At 32.6% G+C, this 18,354-nt stretch overlaps 2 protein-coding genes across 3 annotated transcripts; both read left to right on the forward strand.

The window, feature by feature from the left end:
• Positions 1-6,977: 6,977 nt before the first annotated feature.
• On the forward strand, positions 6,978-11,900 carry LOC145602465 (uncharacterized). The gene is made up of 7 exons (XM_081658653.1): positions 6,978-7,463; positions 8,219-8,381; positions 8,721-8,921; positions 9,001-9,243; positions 10,614-10,761; positions 10,981-11,212; positions 11,307-11,900. The coding sequence occupies exons 1-7, from the start codon at positions 7,067-7,069 to the stop codon at positions 11,648-11,650; spliced, it is 1,728 nt and encodes a 575-aa protein (XP_081514779.1). The 5' UTR covers positions 6,978-7,066; the 3' UTR covers positions 11,651-11,900.
• A 1,623-nt stretch (positions 11,901-13,523) lies between these two features.
• On the forward strand, positions 13,524-17,717 carry LOC145601591 (putative serine/threonine-protein kinase PBL7). Of its 2 annotated transcripts, none has more exons than XM_081657635.1 (6): positions 13,524-14,003; positions 15,176-15,381; positions 15,487-15,676; positions 15,816-16,207; positions 16,825-17,201; positions 17,331-17,717. In XM_081657635.1, exons 1-6 carry the CDS (start codon positions 13,895-13,897, stop codon positions 17,350-17,352), a joined length of 1,296 nt encoding a protein of 431 aa, XP_081513761.1. In that variant the 5' UTR covers positions 13,524-13,894; the 3' UTR covers positions 17,353-17,717. The 2 variants fall into 2 exon arrangements, with proteins under 2 accessions (XP_081513761.1, XP_081513762.1); XM_081657636.1 differs by having other exon boundaries at positions 15,179-15,381.
• Positions 17,718-18,354: the final 637 nt, after the last annotated feature.

The following is an 18,354-nucleotide window of genomic DNA, read 5'->3' on the forward strand; positions in this document are numbered from 1 at the left end:
TGAGTGTTTTGACTCATATTAAGTCAAATGATCAAAATCGACAATCGATAATTTTAAGTTCAGAGATGGAGAGATTTAATTTTTGCGTTTTTTCGGTGGTTAAATATAATAAACAAAAAAACAGGCGGTTTAATTAAAAGAGAGTATTTTAAGGGAGGATTCACTACAATTAAGAATGATTTGCCAAATTGGTGTTCAAAAATAAAGAAATTATGAAAATAGTGTTCTATTGAAAATATTTCTCAAATTAGTGTTCAGGTAGGTTCGGAAATTACAAACCTAAAAATTTTATTGCTTCTGTAATACCCCGTATTTTCATACGTATTTTCCTAATTAATTAATTAAGGATCATTTTATAAAAAGGGTATTTTAGTAAATTTATTATTTGGAGCCAAAATAATATTTGAATTTTGGCGCCAAAAGCATTTTGAAAACTAATCATTATTTTGGATAAGATTTATTATCCATTTATCTTATTTTAAAAACCGAATTATTTACATATTTCGGATATTTTAATTTAAGAAAAATAATATTTTATAAATTAATTATTATGGCCGAAAATTCCCATTTATTTAGCTAGGAAATTTGGATTTTCTATGTATAGAAAATATAATTTTCTTAGTTAATTATTGGTGAATAATTGGTATTTTAATTAATTATTTATTTATTTAATTATTCTATATTATTTACACAATTATTTTTATTCCTTAAACCGAGCAAAATCTTCCTAAATACTAGTAAGGGGATCTCCTATTTTCCTTAATTCTAATTCTCCATCTTTTTAGTATCCAATCATTATATTCTCTTGCCTTTTGTTCCTCTTGATTATTCCCCAAGTAATTCTAATTTCCTTATTATTTTTCATGACATACATACCTTCCATATTCAAGTATACACAATCACCTTAATATCCAAACTTTCCTTAATTCTTTATTCACTTCTCCAAGTAATCTCTTAAACCCTAATTACCATAATTCTTCCTACATTTTCCTACATTTTCCTACCATAACTCATGCTCATACTAGCCTATAAATACCCCTTCATACCTCTCACATTCTTCACACCAATTCTCTTCTTTTCTTCTCCTTAATTTTACACAAATCATCCCGTTTATCTTTGAAGCCAATTTTCAGGCACTTCTGGTCAGTTTTTGGGGTATTGACGTTTCACAGAAGATTGTTCCTCTCGAAAAATACTTGAGGTTAGGCTCAAGAATCACCCAATTCGGAGTTATATCAAAGGAGTTATAGCCTCTGCAAGTTTTGCCTATTCTTTTCAACGCAAATCCAATACTTCTCTCTTTCTTGTTTTCTTATCTTTTCTTCTTCTCTTCTCTTATTCAATTATTATTATTATTATTATTATTATTATTATTATTATTATTATTATTATGGGGGATTTATAAAAAATTATTATGAGTATTTTTAATTATATAAAATCATATTTTAATGATGTTTATGAGAAATTAATTAAAAGGTTCATGTACATATAGTTGGGGGTTTTTAATTATTTGTTAACCTTATATTGATTAAGGTTATATTTATTTGTAGGGTGTGTTCTATCAAGATTCTTGAGGTTCTTTTGGTGTGCAAGGATCAAGGTACGTTAGGTGGCTAGATACCTTTGAAAGTGATTGGTTTGAATAACATGTTTTATATGATTTGATTGGTATTGAATTAAATTGATTTGAATTATGATTTTGAAATAAATTATGTTTGGATGTGTTGATAAAAGTATTTTGAATGATTGATTTTTGAATCATGTTTTGAATGGTTTGAATTACTTATCGTGTTTAAATAAAGGATTTGATTTTAAAAGGTTTGTTGAATTAAATAAAAGGTTTCTCAAGGAAGAGTTATTGATTTTGAAATGTTATTAATATGAGATTTTATTCTAAGTATTTATTTAAGAGGTTTTGATTTTGAAAGTATGTGGAATTATTAAAAAGGAGTTTGAATTATATTGGATTTATTGAACCATTGAAATATTATTATTAATGCTTTATAAGCATGTTGGTAATCCCACTATGCGGATTTGATTTATTGATAAGACTATGGACTTTGTATGACCTAGTCTTTCCTCAAGAATAGCCTTGTAATATAAGGAGACTAGCTTGGGGGGGGGGTGTGCACACCTGGGTGAGAATTATTGGATTTAAAGAAATTGGTTCAAAAAGGAATTGGATTTTTAAAGAAATTGGTCTATCAATTATTTTGAATGTTGAATAATTAGAATTGGTTTTGAATTATGAGTTTTGGAATTATTGGATTATTTATTGGAAATTGGTTTTAAAGCATGTTTGCGAATAAATTGAGTTTACATTATCTTGCACTTATCGTACTTAGCATAATTTACTAATCCGTATTTCCTATTTGTTTTGGTTCGCCCCATTTACCGTAATGGTAAGCAGTGTTGACTATTTTCAGGTGGAGTCATGAATGAGCATATGGGAGTCCCGAGATTTGCTTCACCTAGTTTAGGAATGTTGGTCTTGTGTTTATTTTGAGTACTCATAACAATGTTACTATTTTCATAAGTATTAATAAAAGAAAGTTGAGTTTCCGCTGCAAGTTTTTGTTATTGAGTTAAGTATTTTGAGTAGCCTTGCGTAATCACGCGGCGGTAACACTGTAATACCCTAAATTTTTCTATTTTAAGTTTCGGGACGAAACTTGTTTTAAAGAGGGTAGATTGTAATACCCGTATATTTTATGATTTTACAAATTATAAAATTAGAGTTGTATGCATTAAATTTTATTTTCTTATCTTATTTGATAGTATTTATATCCTTTAACCCTACATTATTATTTTATTAAAAAAAAGGGAAGCAGCCGTTTTTACGTGGTATTTGTTAACCAAAACCAAAACTTTGATTCTTCTTTAAATTCTCTTTTTCGTTCAACAATTTCCATCATCATTTCAATTATGTTGTTTGATGATTACATCATGATGAAATCAATGGAGAAGCCACATGATATTTTATATATTCTTTTGTAAAATCAAAGCCTACGATTGCCTATTTCTTGCCGTAGTCCGAAGCGAATTCATTCGTATGGTAATCACACAAACTTCATGTTTAATTATTATTTATTATATGTAATCATACTATATTTTTGAGATGTTTCTATTTTCATATTGTTATGTGTGATATGATTCATTATTTGTACTCTTTGTATATATGATTAATTATTATGTTATTATATAATTTGATTAGATTTGAGTATTGTATTATTTTTGTTGTACATAATTGATTATACAACTGTGCTAGGGTTTTAATGTTAGGGAGTATTGTTCTTGAGGTTTTAGGGTTTCTAATATTATTTTTGGGTTGAGATTTAATAAATTTTGGGTACTAGTATTATTGCCCTGTAAGCGTTGAGATATTCTATGATTGAATTGCGTTCATCATGTTATATTAATTGGGAACCCGTGCCATTTTTGAGATGCTATTTACTAGTTTGTGAATTTTTATTTGATATATGAGATCAAAAGGGTGAACATTATTATTTTGTTCTTGATTTGAGGCTCGGTGTTATATACCTTAGTCCTTGGCATGTTGTTAAAGAGATAATGATCATGAGTTAAGAATGAGGTACAATCTTTATTAGTTATTTTTCTATGGTCCCCTACAGTGGGAATTGGCCCGTATGTGGTCTGGTTCAAGGTGTTTTTCTTGTTATTGAGAGTATTCAAGTTTTTATACTTGTTGGTTTGTTATCCGAATTACTCATGTCCAAGGCTAGGTGTAAAACAAAGAGCATGACACACTTATTGGTTATGAGTTAATGAGTGAAGGATTGTATTATTATTCGAGGTTGGGTCTGACAAAGGTTACTTCTGTAGTACAATGTGTAATGTAGTTTCGAACTACATTGTTTAATTGAGCTAGTAATATTAATTATTCAATTATACTCTATATTCTGATATGTGGTGATTACTCAGCTTTTTGCTGACGTGTGTGTTGTTTTGTTGTGCTACTTGTGTTTGCGGCCATGTCTTTTTCTTATGGTGGCCCTGCGACGATCTATTTTGGAATTTGTCCTTAATGGTGAGCAGACAAGATTGTTTTAGCAGGTTGATCAAGTGATTGTAGCTAAAGGAGCTCAAGTGTTTCGATTAGTTTGTTATAACAAGTTTGTAAAGTTGTATAAATAGCTCACTATATACTGGGTTGTAATTATTGGGATTTTGTAAGCCTTAACACTTGACAGGTTGTCGAGTGTGGCAGTAATACCTCCGATTTAAGTGTATGCTTCCGCAATTTTATTTAAAGGTTGTTTATATTTCCTTTAATTTTTATTTATTTTTAGTTAGTAAATCGGGGCTGTTACAAACACGCCCAAGTCTATCTCTGCGGTATAATTATACGTATTATACTAGTATTTCCGTAGAGGGAGATTTGGGGGTGTTACAGCTTCATTATAAAAGTCTAATAATTTAAATAAAAAAAATCACTCGTACCTAAAGGTTGTTCAACATCTCCATATATATCCCTACCTTATAAAAAGTAGAAAACATCTCTTAGGAATAGTGTACTACCAATTATACCCTCAAAACTATGTACAAAGTTGTGTACAAAATGTGTATTTACTTTAATACCCTCATTAATATGTTTACTATCATTAATATATTTAATGTTTTTTTTATCATTAAACATATCATCAATTATTTTTGTTTTTGTTAACAAATAATTTGTAATGATTTTTTTTAAAATAAAAAAATTCTAATGCTTTACACTTATATGATATTATTATTTTTATTATTATTATTATTATTATTATTATTATTATTATTATTATTATTTAAAAAGAAAAAATTTGTATGTACAATGAAACAGTTTATTACCAAGTGACTGTTTATTTTTACTTTTTCATAGTTGATCTTCTTATTTCCGCAAAGTCTCTTGACTCTTGCGAACTTTGATTTGGAATAAATTCCTACTAACTTATCATTCCACCGCCCCCCCCTCCAAAAAAAAAAAAATATTGTCGTCTTTTAATTGCAACTATTGCTAAGGTTTATTAGCTTTTTTTTGGTGTTTAGAGAGCCACAACGGCGAATGATGAGAATCGATCCAAAGATCTCTTGGACCGGAGGGGAGCTCTAACCACTTGAGTTATCCCTCACTATGTGATTTATTAGCTTTTTAAGTGTACATATAAACAACATCATAGAATTTGAATGGGATTCATATATTAAATAGTTTGGTGATATTTGAGCAGGTGTATGTTATCAAGAGGTATAAAGAACTAAAAATCCTAAAATCAAGAGAAATCGGTGGTAGAAAAAAAATGGTACTAATTATGAAGAGAATTTAAGATGAAAAATATAACTAATTAGTTATTGCTTTAGTATTGATATAGATATTAGATGGTCGTCGTAGAACATTAAAGAATTTGCTTACATATTATTACTCCATATGACCAAAGATCACAAAAAAATTAATTTGAAGAAAAACACGATAGAAATATTATACTAAGTACTATTGAAACATGCACAACAATTAAGAGTTCTAAACTAACAATGACCGCTTAAAATATGAAGGGATGGAAAACAATTAAATATTATATAATAATAATAATTTTGAAATAACACTGTCAAACTTTTGAGGATTTAAAAAATAATTGTCTTAAAAGATTTTGGTGGCTTTCTTATAATTCTACAAATTCACCACATATGCACATAAATCAAATAGTACGTATTAAAATTACTAGGTCTACCACCCTAACCAAAGGTGTAAATGCACGCCAATACAACTTCTCCGCAAGAGCTAGCCCCTCCGCGCGCATCGCGTGCGTAGGATACCCTAGTTCATTAAAAGTGGTGCTAAAACAATTAGCTGGTTTAGAGATAGAGAATCTAATTTAGTATGACATGTTAAATTTTGAGCTATTCTCTAATATCGTGTAATATCATCTCCAAATTGATAGTTTTACACTGTATAATTAGATAGTAGGTTTCAAAAACACTATATATGATGAGTTATAAGTGCCCTTAGATGATTTAAGTCCGATAAAATAATATATTGTATATGTATCATGTTACATACTTTGTATATGTTTTTAAACAACTTAAAATCATACCAAAAATAGATTTTTTTTTTTTTTTTTTTTTTTTTTTTTTTTTTTTTTTTTTTTTTTTTGTAAAAGTCCCTGCTAGATATTTTTTAAACAATAAACACATATATTATTACTTCTTATTCATAATCCATACTATGGTTAATTATTATTGTATCCATTTTTTACTATTAAAATACAAAAGCATTAATGATTGAGGCTCAAAGCTACAAAGATCAAGATACCATACGTGTTAATAATTAAGAATTATATTTGATGATACATATATATTTATTAGAAAAAAATTATCTCTTCAATGATGTTTTTATCCATTATTTTTTAACTCCTAGCTTTGTAATTTCCAAACCTAGATGGACACTATTTTGAGAATTATTTTCAAATGAACACTACTTTAGTAATTTATTTATTTTTCAAAATCTTGCGTGAATTTTGGTAAAAAATTAATATTAATGGTTGTTGGAAAAAGTAAACGGGGTGAACATTTTGGGACTAAAATTTGCCCATAAGAGACTATCAAAAAGGGACGGAAGGAGTAATTAAATTCACGCAAGATTTTTTTGTTTAAACGAACCGACTACTAAACCCAAAACATCTCACATTGCCAAAACTTTAGCTTTGTTTAACTTTAAATGCATCGTTCCACGTAATCAATAAAGCTACACAAAATTCAAATCAACATTAAATGCAATCCATCAAAGAAAGTACACATCAAATAACACTTTATTTTATCATATGATGAAATAAAATTAATAATACACCGACATGCTTTAAATTCACATAATAATCACATAATCACACAATAATATAAGGTGCAAAAATGTAAAAACTTCATCCCCGAGTTTCTCGTCATGCAATCCAACACGGAGATACTGACACGAGTACTATATAAATCTTTCTCTCTCTTCTTCTCTTTCTCCTTTAAATAAGAGTCAGAGTATTTGCTAAAAATCAAATATATTTGCCCAGAAAAATTCAACAAATTAATAATAATGAGAATATTTGGGTCAAGCCAGAAAAGAATGTTAGTATTATTACATTCTATAAAATTAATGATTTTATTAATGGGTATGATTACATTAATTGGGTTAATACTGCTTAGTATTAAGCTTGTAGATCCTTCTACTGAAGCTGTATTTTCTTCATCTTCTTCAAATGGGTTTTCAGATTCATCAGCTTTAATTTCAATTTCTGTTAATAATGAACAAAACCCAGATTTTTATAATTTTTCTTCTTCATCTTTTTCTGTATTATCTCCTCAAAATATTCATGGGGTTGTTGAAACGACGTCGTGTGCTACTGTTGAACAAATGGGTCAGGTTTTTCAGCCTGCTTGGAAGGAGTCTCTTCGTGTTAGGAGATTAATTCATCATCATTTTCAAATCAATGGTAATTTTATCTTTCTTTTTTCTTTTTTCAACTTTTTTGTTGTTGTAATTATGGAGTACTATTGCATTTATTTTTGCGCGTTATGTAGATTGATAAACTCTATAATTTCGTATTTTTTGAAACTATTGCTTGTATTCAATCGTTAGCTAGAAGTTTGTGTTGTCTTGTGGCATTATTGCAAAAGCTATTTCAGTAATGAATGTCAAAATTATTGTAAATCTTCCATGATTAGGCGTTGAATGTCATTATCATTGCAAATCTTCCATAATTAGGGGCCTAGGGCCGGTGTGGTGATCTATGTTACTTGACTTGGTCACTCGGGTAGTCGGGTACCATACGTCCATACTTGTGTGTCAATGTGTGACACGGGTGTATGTCGACATGAGGTAAAATGAAGAGTCCGAGTAACATTAGTATTAATCGATGCAAATATGATAAAAGGGTTTTTGTGTTGCACTGTAGATTGTTCTTGATTAAGTGAATGATTAGTCAATGATAGGTGTAAGGTGCTACTCCACTACTCCAGGACATTTTTATATGGGTAATTTGTCCAGATTCATCGAATTTGTTTGACTATAAGTTCCTGTATTATGTTACTTTGTGTTTTACTGTAAATGAGGCAAATTGTAATTTTGTATCTGTATAATGTCAATTACTGTAGCATACTTAGATGTGGGTAAAATGGATTGTCTCAAAGAGTTTGTCTTGTTGATCTGGAACTCGAGCAAGTTTATTTAACTATATTTCGATTTCAGGTCCTTCAAGAGTTCAGAAGCTCCCTCCAGAGCAATTTTGTCGGCATGGTTTTGTCATAGCTAAAGCATCTGAAGCTGGATTTGGGAATGAAATGTACAAGATATTGACGGCTGCAGCATTAAGCATCATGTTAAACCGTTCCTTGATCATCGGGCAAACCAGGCATAAATTGGTTCTCTCTCAAGCCTTCGGCTTACATGTTTTAATGTAGTATACACTTGTAGAGGAAATGATACTTTTAATAAAGATTCTCCTTTGATTATAGCTGCCTTAGCTGGTAGGAGATCAATCTCTTTGTCGGTTGTTTGCATACTGTTATTAGTGGTAGGTACGCTAGGCTATTCTAGGAATTTTGATGAGTTCAACCTTGGATATCATAAGGAGTTGAATTTATCTACAATTTTGACCGTCTGATAGGAAATTAAGATAAACTCATAAACATTTTGATGACCACTGCTTTGTCTTGATCAAGTGCTGATTGTCCTACTCCTTTTATTGCAGGGGAATGTATCCTTTTGAGGACTATATTACTTATAGCAATGCCTCATTTACCCTGAAAGAAGTCAAACATTTGTGGAGAAAGAATGGTTGTGTGGCAAAATATGGTCGTCATTTGGTTGTTCGCATTGATGATTTTCAAAAGCCTTTGCGTACAGACATCCTCTGCAGCAACTGGAGGAAGTGGCATCAGCCTATCATTTGGTAACATGAAAAACATTTCTCTTGTTAGATGTAATAGTGTGCTGATTTAACACGGTTATTATATTTTCTTTTATTACAGGTTGCAAAATACAACAGATGCTGTTGCAGCCCAGTTTTTCCTGAAGAATGTGCACCCTGAGATGAGAAATGCAGCTTACGAGTTGTTTGGAAAGCCAGAACTTAATTCTAGACCTAATGTTTTTGGGGAGTTAATGCGAGCTCTTATATCTCCTTCCGAGAGTATTGAAGCTGCAGTAAAGTCTGTTCTTGCCAGTGGTGAAGAGCCAGATATCACATTGCACATGCGGATGCTGACAAGCAGGTACTATAATGAATATTATTATCAGCAAGGATAAGCATTGGTTACAAGGTGACAGAGATGGTAGTCTTTCATTTGGCAGTATTCTATTAGATGTACAAGGTGAATTTGTTGAATTAGGACATACTTATGGCTTAGTTCCCTGCACTTCCTTTTTTAAGTAATGTGAAATCTGTTACCCTGTTCATATCTATTAATTTCTATCACTTCTAACACTTCTTCTAGGGAAAAGGGGAAGTGATAATAGTTTAGCATATGAAATAAGCTGAATTGGTATTAGAATTTCCATCAGAAAATGTCATTCTGTGTGTAATGTAGGATATAGACCTACTCAAGAAAGTAAATCATAAGACTAACATTACAATGGAGAAAGCAGCATAGGAGGAAGAGGGGGGTGGGGGGGGGGGGGGGGGGGGGTGGGGCGTGTGTTGAGGGTGAGGTAGAGGTGGTGTCAGAAGTGTCATGGGTGCCCAAGGTATATTTTGTGCTGCCATGAGCGCAGCAGGCATGCCACGTGGTCACTGTCAAGTACAGCTGAACATCTGAATCATAATCAATGTTCTTATGTAAATCACCATCTCCTATTACAATTCCTTTAGGCTTAACAGGCAAAGATGATGATAAAAACATAGCACCTAGCACACTGAAACCCCAAATGAGAACCAGGATAAAGGAACCAACAACGCTTTCTTGGCTGGCTAGCTCAGAAAAAAACAGATTACTTGGATACCTATCTCACACAGTAGAGGTTCTAAAACATGATTTCTCTCTCTAAGATTTGCTTGAATTCAAAGAAAGGAACTAGAGGTTTTGCTTAGCAAATAGCACTAATATAATTGTGATCTTGTGGAACCCCAAAATGGAGATCTTGACAACCATGAAATCTCCCTGTTCTTAATGAAATTTTGAACTAAGTTGTGTTGGCAACTAGGTTTCAGGGTTAATTATGCTGGGAGACACCCCTGTTGCATTGACTCCGAAATGGTAATCATCATTGCACAACCCGTCATTTCACATGATCAGTAGAGTCTTGGCATATAGTTGAAACTATTTTTTTTAATTACATGATCAGTAGAGTATAGAATATAACTCTAGCAGATTCCACAATTAAGGAAAAAAGGAAGGGAAGTGTAATCAAAACGGGACATGGAAATCAAGATATTAGTCCTGGGACATGGAATCTTAATTTTCTGAATAGAGTAAATGATCTTATGATGTTTTTCAAATTTGAAATGCCTTATGCTAATCATAACTTTCAATTTTGAATGTTCAATGGCATTTTTTGTCCAACTGCCGTCATCGAGTTTTCTCACTTTTTTCAATGTGTTTGGATCACCAATTAATGAGATTTTGTGGATGCACGCAATGTGTAGGTCAATGTGGCCAGTGGAAGCTGCACTAAGCTGCATCAGAAAAGCCATGGAGAACTTCGAACAAGTGGCAAGGCCAAAGGTGGTCGTGGTCTCTGACACCCCCTCTTTCATAAACACAATTAAACCGAGTCTACAAGAACTTGCTGAGGTATTCCACTTACTTTGTCCACATTTACATTCAATGTAATGCATCTGAGACTTAAAATAGCTGTACTTTTCAGTTCTCACTAGTTGCCTCAATTCCAATTGCTTTAGTGTTTTTGGAAAATTGATGGGATGAAGTAATATAACATCCCTAAACCCAAGATCTAGGAGGAAGATCCACAGCTCTCCGCATTTTTGCATTAACTTCAAAATTGTCCTACAGGTTCTTCACTTTGATTACAAGCATTTTAGAAGAAATGTTTCTCTCGAGGCCAGCAGGTCACATGCTTTACCATTCAGGGCCAAGGACTGGGGTCCAGCACCTAGATGGGTTGCATTTGTGGATTTCTTTCTTGCATCGCGAGCAAAATATGCTGTTGTTTCGGGGGCCAATAGGCGAGTTGGAACAACCTATGCCCAGCTAATTGCAGCTTTAGCTGCAGCTCGTAATCTCGGTACTATTATTACACTATTTTCTGATCTCGTTCTTTCTGTAAAATGTATAAATCCTGACATTCTACTTTCTACCCCTTTTCTCCTAATTTTCAGATGAAGTTTCCAACACAAACCCTAGCTTCTCATTCCTAAGCAGCTTTCATAGCAATATGCTGAGAAATGGATTGACTAATCAGATTGGATGGGGACATGCATGGAACAGGTTTGCTGGCCCATTGAGTTGTCATGGGCAACCCAAACAATGCGCATACACGCCACTTCTTCCACCAGGCTGGTGGGATGGGATTTGGCAATCTCCGATCACTCGAGACATTCGCAGATTGAAAATGTATGGCGTCCGACTGTCTGGTTTGGGGACAATTGATGAAGAACATCTTCAATCTTATTGCAGATTGAAGAAAAATACAGGAGTTAAGGTTCCAGTGTCAACAATGTAGTATACACAAGAGGACACCTAAATTTTGTATGAGTAGGTATTCTCCATTTCACCCTCAGTATATATAAAGGCTAATTCCTCTTGCTTACATTCCGTATATTCATTAGCAGGGAGTTCAGTATTTTAATATATACTTCAATTTGAAGCCATTACATTTTTAGTATTAGTAGAGAAATTAAACAAATCTTCAGCTTCATCTTAATTCAATTTTATTACAAATGAATACAAGAGTCACGAGCCTTGGCTTTTCAGGTGAATGTAAGAACTTCGGCCTTAGGAGCCGATCTAGCTTAAGCTTCATGTACAAGAAATTATGGGTGTAATCTTTATAAAAGCATTTAGAATCATAGAATAAAGTATGCATGCTCTTTTTGAACGTGAAATGCTGTGAGATTTTGGCCCTTTTATGAAATTAATTAATCAAATTAAGATCGCAAATTGCGGTCTAGTTAGCTTTGCCCACACGAAAATGCAAAAGATTATGGTAAAGATTTGGGTTTAAGTTGCTGGTGAAGTAGCTGGGATTTTTGCTCTTTAGCTCTAAAAGTTACAGATTAGCTCTTATTTTGTGCACTCTAGTAAACTAGTACTATTCTTATGGCAAAAATATGTTTTTTTTTTTAATTAATCACAAAAGTTATATGGAGTGCATGAAAACTCTTGTGACCAAAAAAACTAATCGAACAATAATTATGTTTATGTAACGCACTTATAAATGTAAATTTCATGTACTTTATACAAAATATAAGGCAATTTCTTGAATCAGGTAACTTCATTAAACAAATACTTGTATAAGTTTATATAGGCATCATCACAATAATAAGATAAAATATGGAAGACGCAATCTAATTATAGTGTTTAAAACTACCAAAGTACTACGTCGACTTTTGGTAATCACCATCTTGCAACTACTTTTGACTAAACAGGCCAACTTCTGCGTGATGTTTACTTGATTTGATACATGCATGCATCAAATAAGGTTACATCTTAAACAATTCTTCCTGTAAATTTTCCTAACCTGTTCAATACTCAAATCAAAATTTTCCTAACCCATTTGATACTCAAATCCAAATTTTCCTTATTTTGAAATTTTAATTGACAAATAATCATGCATTTTCCTGTAATTTATAGCACTTTATTGTAAAGTATTAATAATTTTAATTAATTTGGATAACCTTTTTTTTTTATTTTTTTTATTTAATAAACTTTTTTTATATGAATTTATAATACTTGAAAAGCTTTCAAAAAAAAAAAAAAAAAAAACTCATACTCAAATAAAATGAGTACCAAAATCTTCACTAAAAAAAGGCTTAAATTAATCCATCTACTCTATTTTAGAATCATTGCCTTATTAATCTCTTTCACCTTTCTTAGTATAATTGACACACGGTTACTAATGGAAGATGTACTACGTCTTTAACTCAGCCAACACGTCTCATTAAAGTTTCGCACCCTCACATGTCTCATTTGGTAATAATATACTAGTAAAATAAACCCGCTATTTACTCCTCATTAAATAAACAACCCAATATATAATCGTTATTCATTATGTTCTTAACTATACACTCACCAATTAAACGTTTCAATTATGTTGAAATAGAGATAATACGGCCCTGTTCTTTTGATCTTCAAAGAAGACCTGAGCAGAACAGATGTCAACAATACACGATGAAAAAATACAGCTCAAAAGAATAGGGCCTATCAATCGACCCGAATCCGAACCGGATGCCAGTATGGGCCACACCCCTCCAAGAGCCTGAGGCTGGTTGGAAAATGAGACAATGAAATACATAACACAGAAAAAAGAAGGGACACGTGAGAGAGAATAAATATTACTCGTACAGCATACCCAGAATGTGAAAACGCGAAAAAAATTCTCATTTTTAAGGCATCGCATGTTTTGCAACTCTCAACTCCTTGTCTCATTTCTTCCCTTTTCACCCTGTAACTGCACTCTCTATACTCCTCTGTTTTACTCCCTTTCTCTCTCTTAAATTTTGATTTTGATTTTTCTTTAATTCAATCCTCTTTTTAAAAAGCTAGCAAATTTATTGAATTTACCCAGAAAAAAACCCCATTTCTTGCAAATTCTTGATCACATTTCTTGTATATTTATTACCCATTAGTGCTGAATTGTTGGGTTTTGATTAATTTCTGAATTCTTGAAATTCTTATTGTAAAACTCTGAATTTTTGAATATAAAAGAAGAGGGGTTTAAATTATTTGGGTTTAATTTTTTTGAGAAATGCTTGATTGGCTTTGTTTTGGGTGGAGGAAGAGGAGGAATTACCAGGAATTTAATGGGGAAAATTTAAAATCTTTTAAAAACCCTGCTGTCCCTGATCGTAATTTGGGTAAGAATTTTTATCTATGATCATTTATATATTATTTTAATGACGAATTTTAATTAATTTGTTCAATTTGTTGGTGTTTGAATTAATTTAATATTTTAATAATAAGTACTAGCATGATTAAATTTGTTCTGTATATAATTCAGGATTTTTCAAACGAAATTCATAGGAATTTTTAGTGTTAATTCAGTCACATTTTAATTCTTGTCCAATGAAATAACCTAAAATGATAATTGTTGGAAATTTGAATTAATTTTTATTAATTACTCCGTATCAATTATTTTTATGGTTTAGTTCTAGCGTGCTTGAAGAAGAACATGTCTTAATTGTGCCATTTGATGGTTATGAAGTTGGTTAAGACTTTATGGTATTACTTAAAAGTTAAAACCTTAGTTGTAGAATGTGCAATGTTATTTGGTTCATTATCCGAAAAGTGATTTTTGTAAGCTAAGTGATTGTTGTTGTAGTAATTAGGTTGGTTCTTGTTTTCTTTGGATTTTCCGATGACTAAAGTCCAAGTTTAATCGATGATTCGTGTAATCCGCAATTTCATTGGTACAAGTTGTTATTCTCCTTATAAAATCCAATGAGATTATTCCTTGACATCAAGAAATGTACTCCATTTTGTTAATTTGAAGTTCAATCCTTTGGAGATTGGCCTAGATATTGACAAGCTTTAATTGGGTGAGACTTGAGAGGCCCATCTTTAGGCAGTTTTGATCCATCTTGTTAGCATGTGTTTAAAGGGCCTAATCATAATACGAGTATTATTTTAGGGTGAATTTTACCAATATATGAAATGGTAGATTGTAATACATGAGTTGGGTAACCAAGAATCATTGGTGAAGTTGTATATTTTTTATTGCTTGATGCACCAAAACTTGTCTTTTGATAATTGATAGCTATCGGTATCTCACATGGGAATGTGAGTACCCTCACTATATGAATTTAAAATTGAATAGCATTTAAGCACCATAAGTGTCGTAGTTTATGCATTACATTGTTAATTTGTAAGGTATATAATCTTCGATTTTGCATAAGTATTTATTAAAATGTTTAACTATTGGCTTACTTCATGTTTTTTGTTCCATTGAGAGGGCTGAAGTGTGTAATTGGCTTGTATCACTTCTTTTAATCATTGGGCTTTATATTTTATTTTTGTATGAATGTTGCAGAAGACAATAAACTAGAGCAGAAAGCCGAGGCAGATTCCAAAGAGCAGTCTCCTGTTACCAATGATGTAGGAAATGGTCGAAATAAAGCTAGAGTGTTCAACTATCAAGAGCTTGCTACAGCAACAAGAAATTTTCATCGAGAAACTTTCCTTGGGGAAGGTGGATTTGGGTCTGTTTACAAGGGGATACTTGAGAGCAACAGTGAGGTATATATATTCCTAGTAGATCGTTTTTAGCTCTAATCTCAGGATTGCTAGTCTGTGTATAATGTCCTGAAACTCCTTCTCTTGAATATGCATGATTGTTGGCAGGTTATAGCTGTAAAAAAACTCAATCCATCTGGTCTTCAAGGTGAAAAGGAATTCTTAGTGGAGATTCTCATGCTTTCTCTTCTGCGCCACCCAAATCTCGTAAATATGATTGGATATTGTGCTGAGGGCACTCAGCGTCTTCTAGTCCTTGAATTCATGCCCATGGGTTCCCTTGAAGCTCATCTTCATGGTATATCACTGAAAAATCATTTTAAGTGGTTTATTGTTTGTTTGTTATTTTTACTTTTTCATATATGGTGCACACTCTTCTCATCACTTTCTTTTTCCATTGTCCATTGGTTAATGTCCTGAATGTGGCCTCTGTGCAGATCTTCCACCTGACAAGGAGCCACTAGACTGGAAGACGAGAATGAAAATTGCAGCCGGTGCAGCTAAAGGAGTGGACTACCTGCATAATGAAGCAAAACCATCTGTTATTTTCAGAGACTTAAAACCATCTAACATTTTGCTGGATAACGATTTCAATCCAAAACTCTCTGATTTTGGGCTTGCAAAATTTGGTCCAGTTGGAGATAATTCTCATGTCTCCACTAGAGTCATGGGTACTCATGGGTATTGTGCTCCGGAGTATTTTTTAACTGGTAAATTAACACCACAGTCGGATACATTCAGTTTCGGGGTGGTTTTGTTGGAGCTTATCAGTGGACGTAAAGCAGTTGAACCAACTCGTCATGGTGGTAGAACTTCTCTTGTTGATTGGGTAACTTTCTTTAACCTGTCCCCCATATATGTATTTGATGTATCTGCCTCATTTGTCGGGTTATCTGGTAATCTGTTGGGAGGTTTTGGTGTCTTCAAGTTCATATTGCTATTAAGTAGTAGCCTTACTGGAATGATTCAAAACTAGCTAGAAGATTGCAAAATTTTCATGTCACTTGTCACTTTAAATATGGAATTTGCTTGATTAAATGTTAGTAGATCTCCTTGGTAACTTTATGTAGTATTAATCATCTTCAATGGATGGTAGTTAATTAATGGCACTTTAAAATGTTTTCCTTTGGCCTTTGGTAGTAATTAGAGAAAATCAGTCGTATGATTAATACCATTGGTAGTAGGATTATACTTTTATCATCTTGCTAGCTAAGTAAAATTAACTAAATAAAATTTGAAAGAATCTTGTACCATGTGCCTCTAAACTTGATTGGGATCTTAGGCTGGTTATTGTTTCTCCCCCTGCCTACGCAATAAAGTCTGATTTCTAGTATCTTCTGATTTATTTCTTTCTATCAGTTGAAAATAACACTTTCACATTTGAGTGAAGGCAGGAATGAAAGAGGTGAAGTTGTCTGAGTTTTAAGGTTTTGATTGTGGTTGCAGGCACGCCCCCTGTTGAAAAATCCCAAAAACTATTTGCAGTTAGCAGATCCCCGGCTGAAAGGGCAATTCTCTGTGTCTTCGCTGAACAAGGCTGTGGAGGTTGCAGCCATGTGCCTGAGAGAGAAATCAACTGCTCGGCCCACCATGCATGAAGTTGCTCTTGCCATGAGCTATCTGACAACTAGGAAGCATGTTCGTACTCGCAGTGAATCTGAAGGAGTTTCTATAGACATTGGCCCTAGCCCCGGGGAAACAGCTAAAACATTGAACTCTGATGTAAATAGAGAGCAGGCTGTAGCAGAGGCCAAAATGTGGGGAGAGAAATGGAGAGAGAAGAGACGACAAAGTACAGGTGGTGGCTCTGATGGTGTAAGCAGGTAGTTATCTTTTATTTACAATCTCAAGCACAATATCCTTGCTTTAAGTCTTATGAGACTTTTACTGAAAATAGCTAGCAAATACTTAAGTCACTTGACTTTGATCTTATCTCTTGCTGAAAATTGCAGTTGGGTTGCACAAATGCACTAGGAATCATAGAAGTGGCTCAAGTTTGCAGGACGTGGTTGGAGATATTCTTTCTAGAGATATAGTTCATCGGGAATTTGCTATACAGCGATAACCATGGCTAGAGTTGCCATGAGTTTATCTCCAAGTTGGCATATTGTTTTGAAGGGAATTAGAGTGTTAGGAATAGAAAATGATAAACTAATTTAGCTCAGGTTTTTTGTCTTGTTTTTTCATTTAAAAAAGCAAAACAACTTCATTGAAGTAAATTAGGATTTAGGATAGAATAGCAAACTCCATGCCATTGTCAAGTTTCCATTGTGGCATGCATTTAGTCGTGTGAAGCTAAGCTTCAATGCAATGCTTATTGATGGGTTATATTTTTGTTATTTTTTCTGTCCTTGTCTGAAGATGTGCACCGTGCAGGAAACTATCGAATGACATACATACTACATATGAAACTAGATAAAATAACGATAATTTTGGTATTCGTAGGACTGAATCTGATATTGATCATCATCTTTGATGATTTAATTATCAATAATTGGTCAAATTCATATGGAAATGTCACTTGAATCAGGTTATTTACGAGTTATGTGGATATGGGATTTCATCAATTCCATCTAGATAGGCCATAGGCCTTTATATTGAAAATATGATGGATATGAGAAGATGCAATAGAGCACCAAAATTTTAAAAATCTCAGGACCTAAATACAACCCATGGATTCTAAGGTTAATATTGACCCAAGTAAAGAGAAAAATTAATTATTTGAGCAAATGACTATTTGAGGTATTGAAGTTTTTTTTTTTTTAATTTTTATTATTATTATTTTTTTTAAGTGAAGTTGGTTATATTGAAAAAATAAAATGTAAATCATGTAACGAATTTACAATATAGTTTTATAGTGAAAGATCTTCAATACTAAGGGTCTGTTCTCATTGACTAAACTGAGCTGAGCTGAACTGAACTGAATATTTTATAAGAGAAAGACATTAGGAGCGGAGCTGAACTGAACTGAACTGA

Source organism: Chenopodium album, chromosome 21 (genome assembly GCF_948465745.1).
Source record: "Chenopodium album chromosome 21, dcCheAlbu1.1, whole genome shotgun sequence".
NCBI lineage: Eukaryota > Viridiplantae > Streptophyta > Magnoliopsida > Caryophyllales > Amaranthaceae > Chenopodium > Chenopodium album.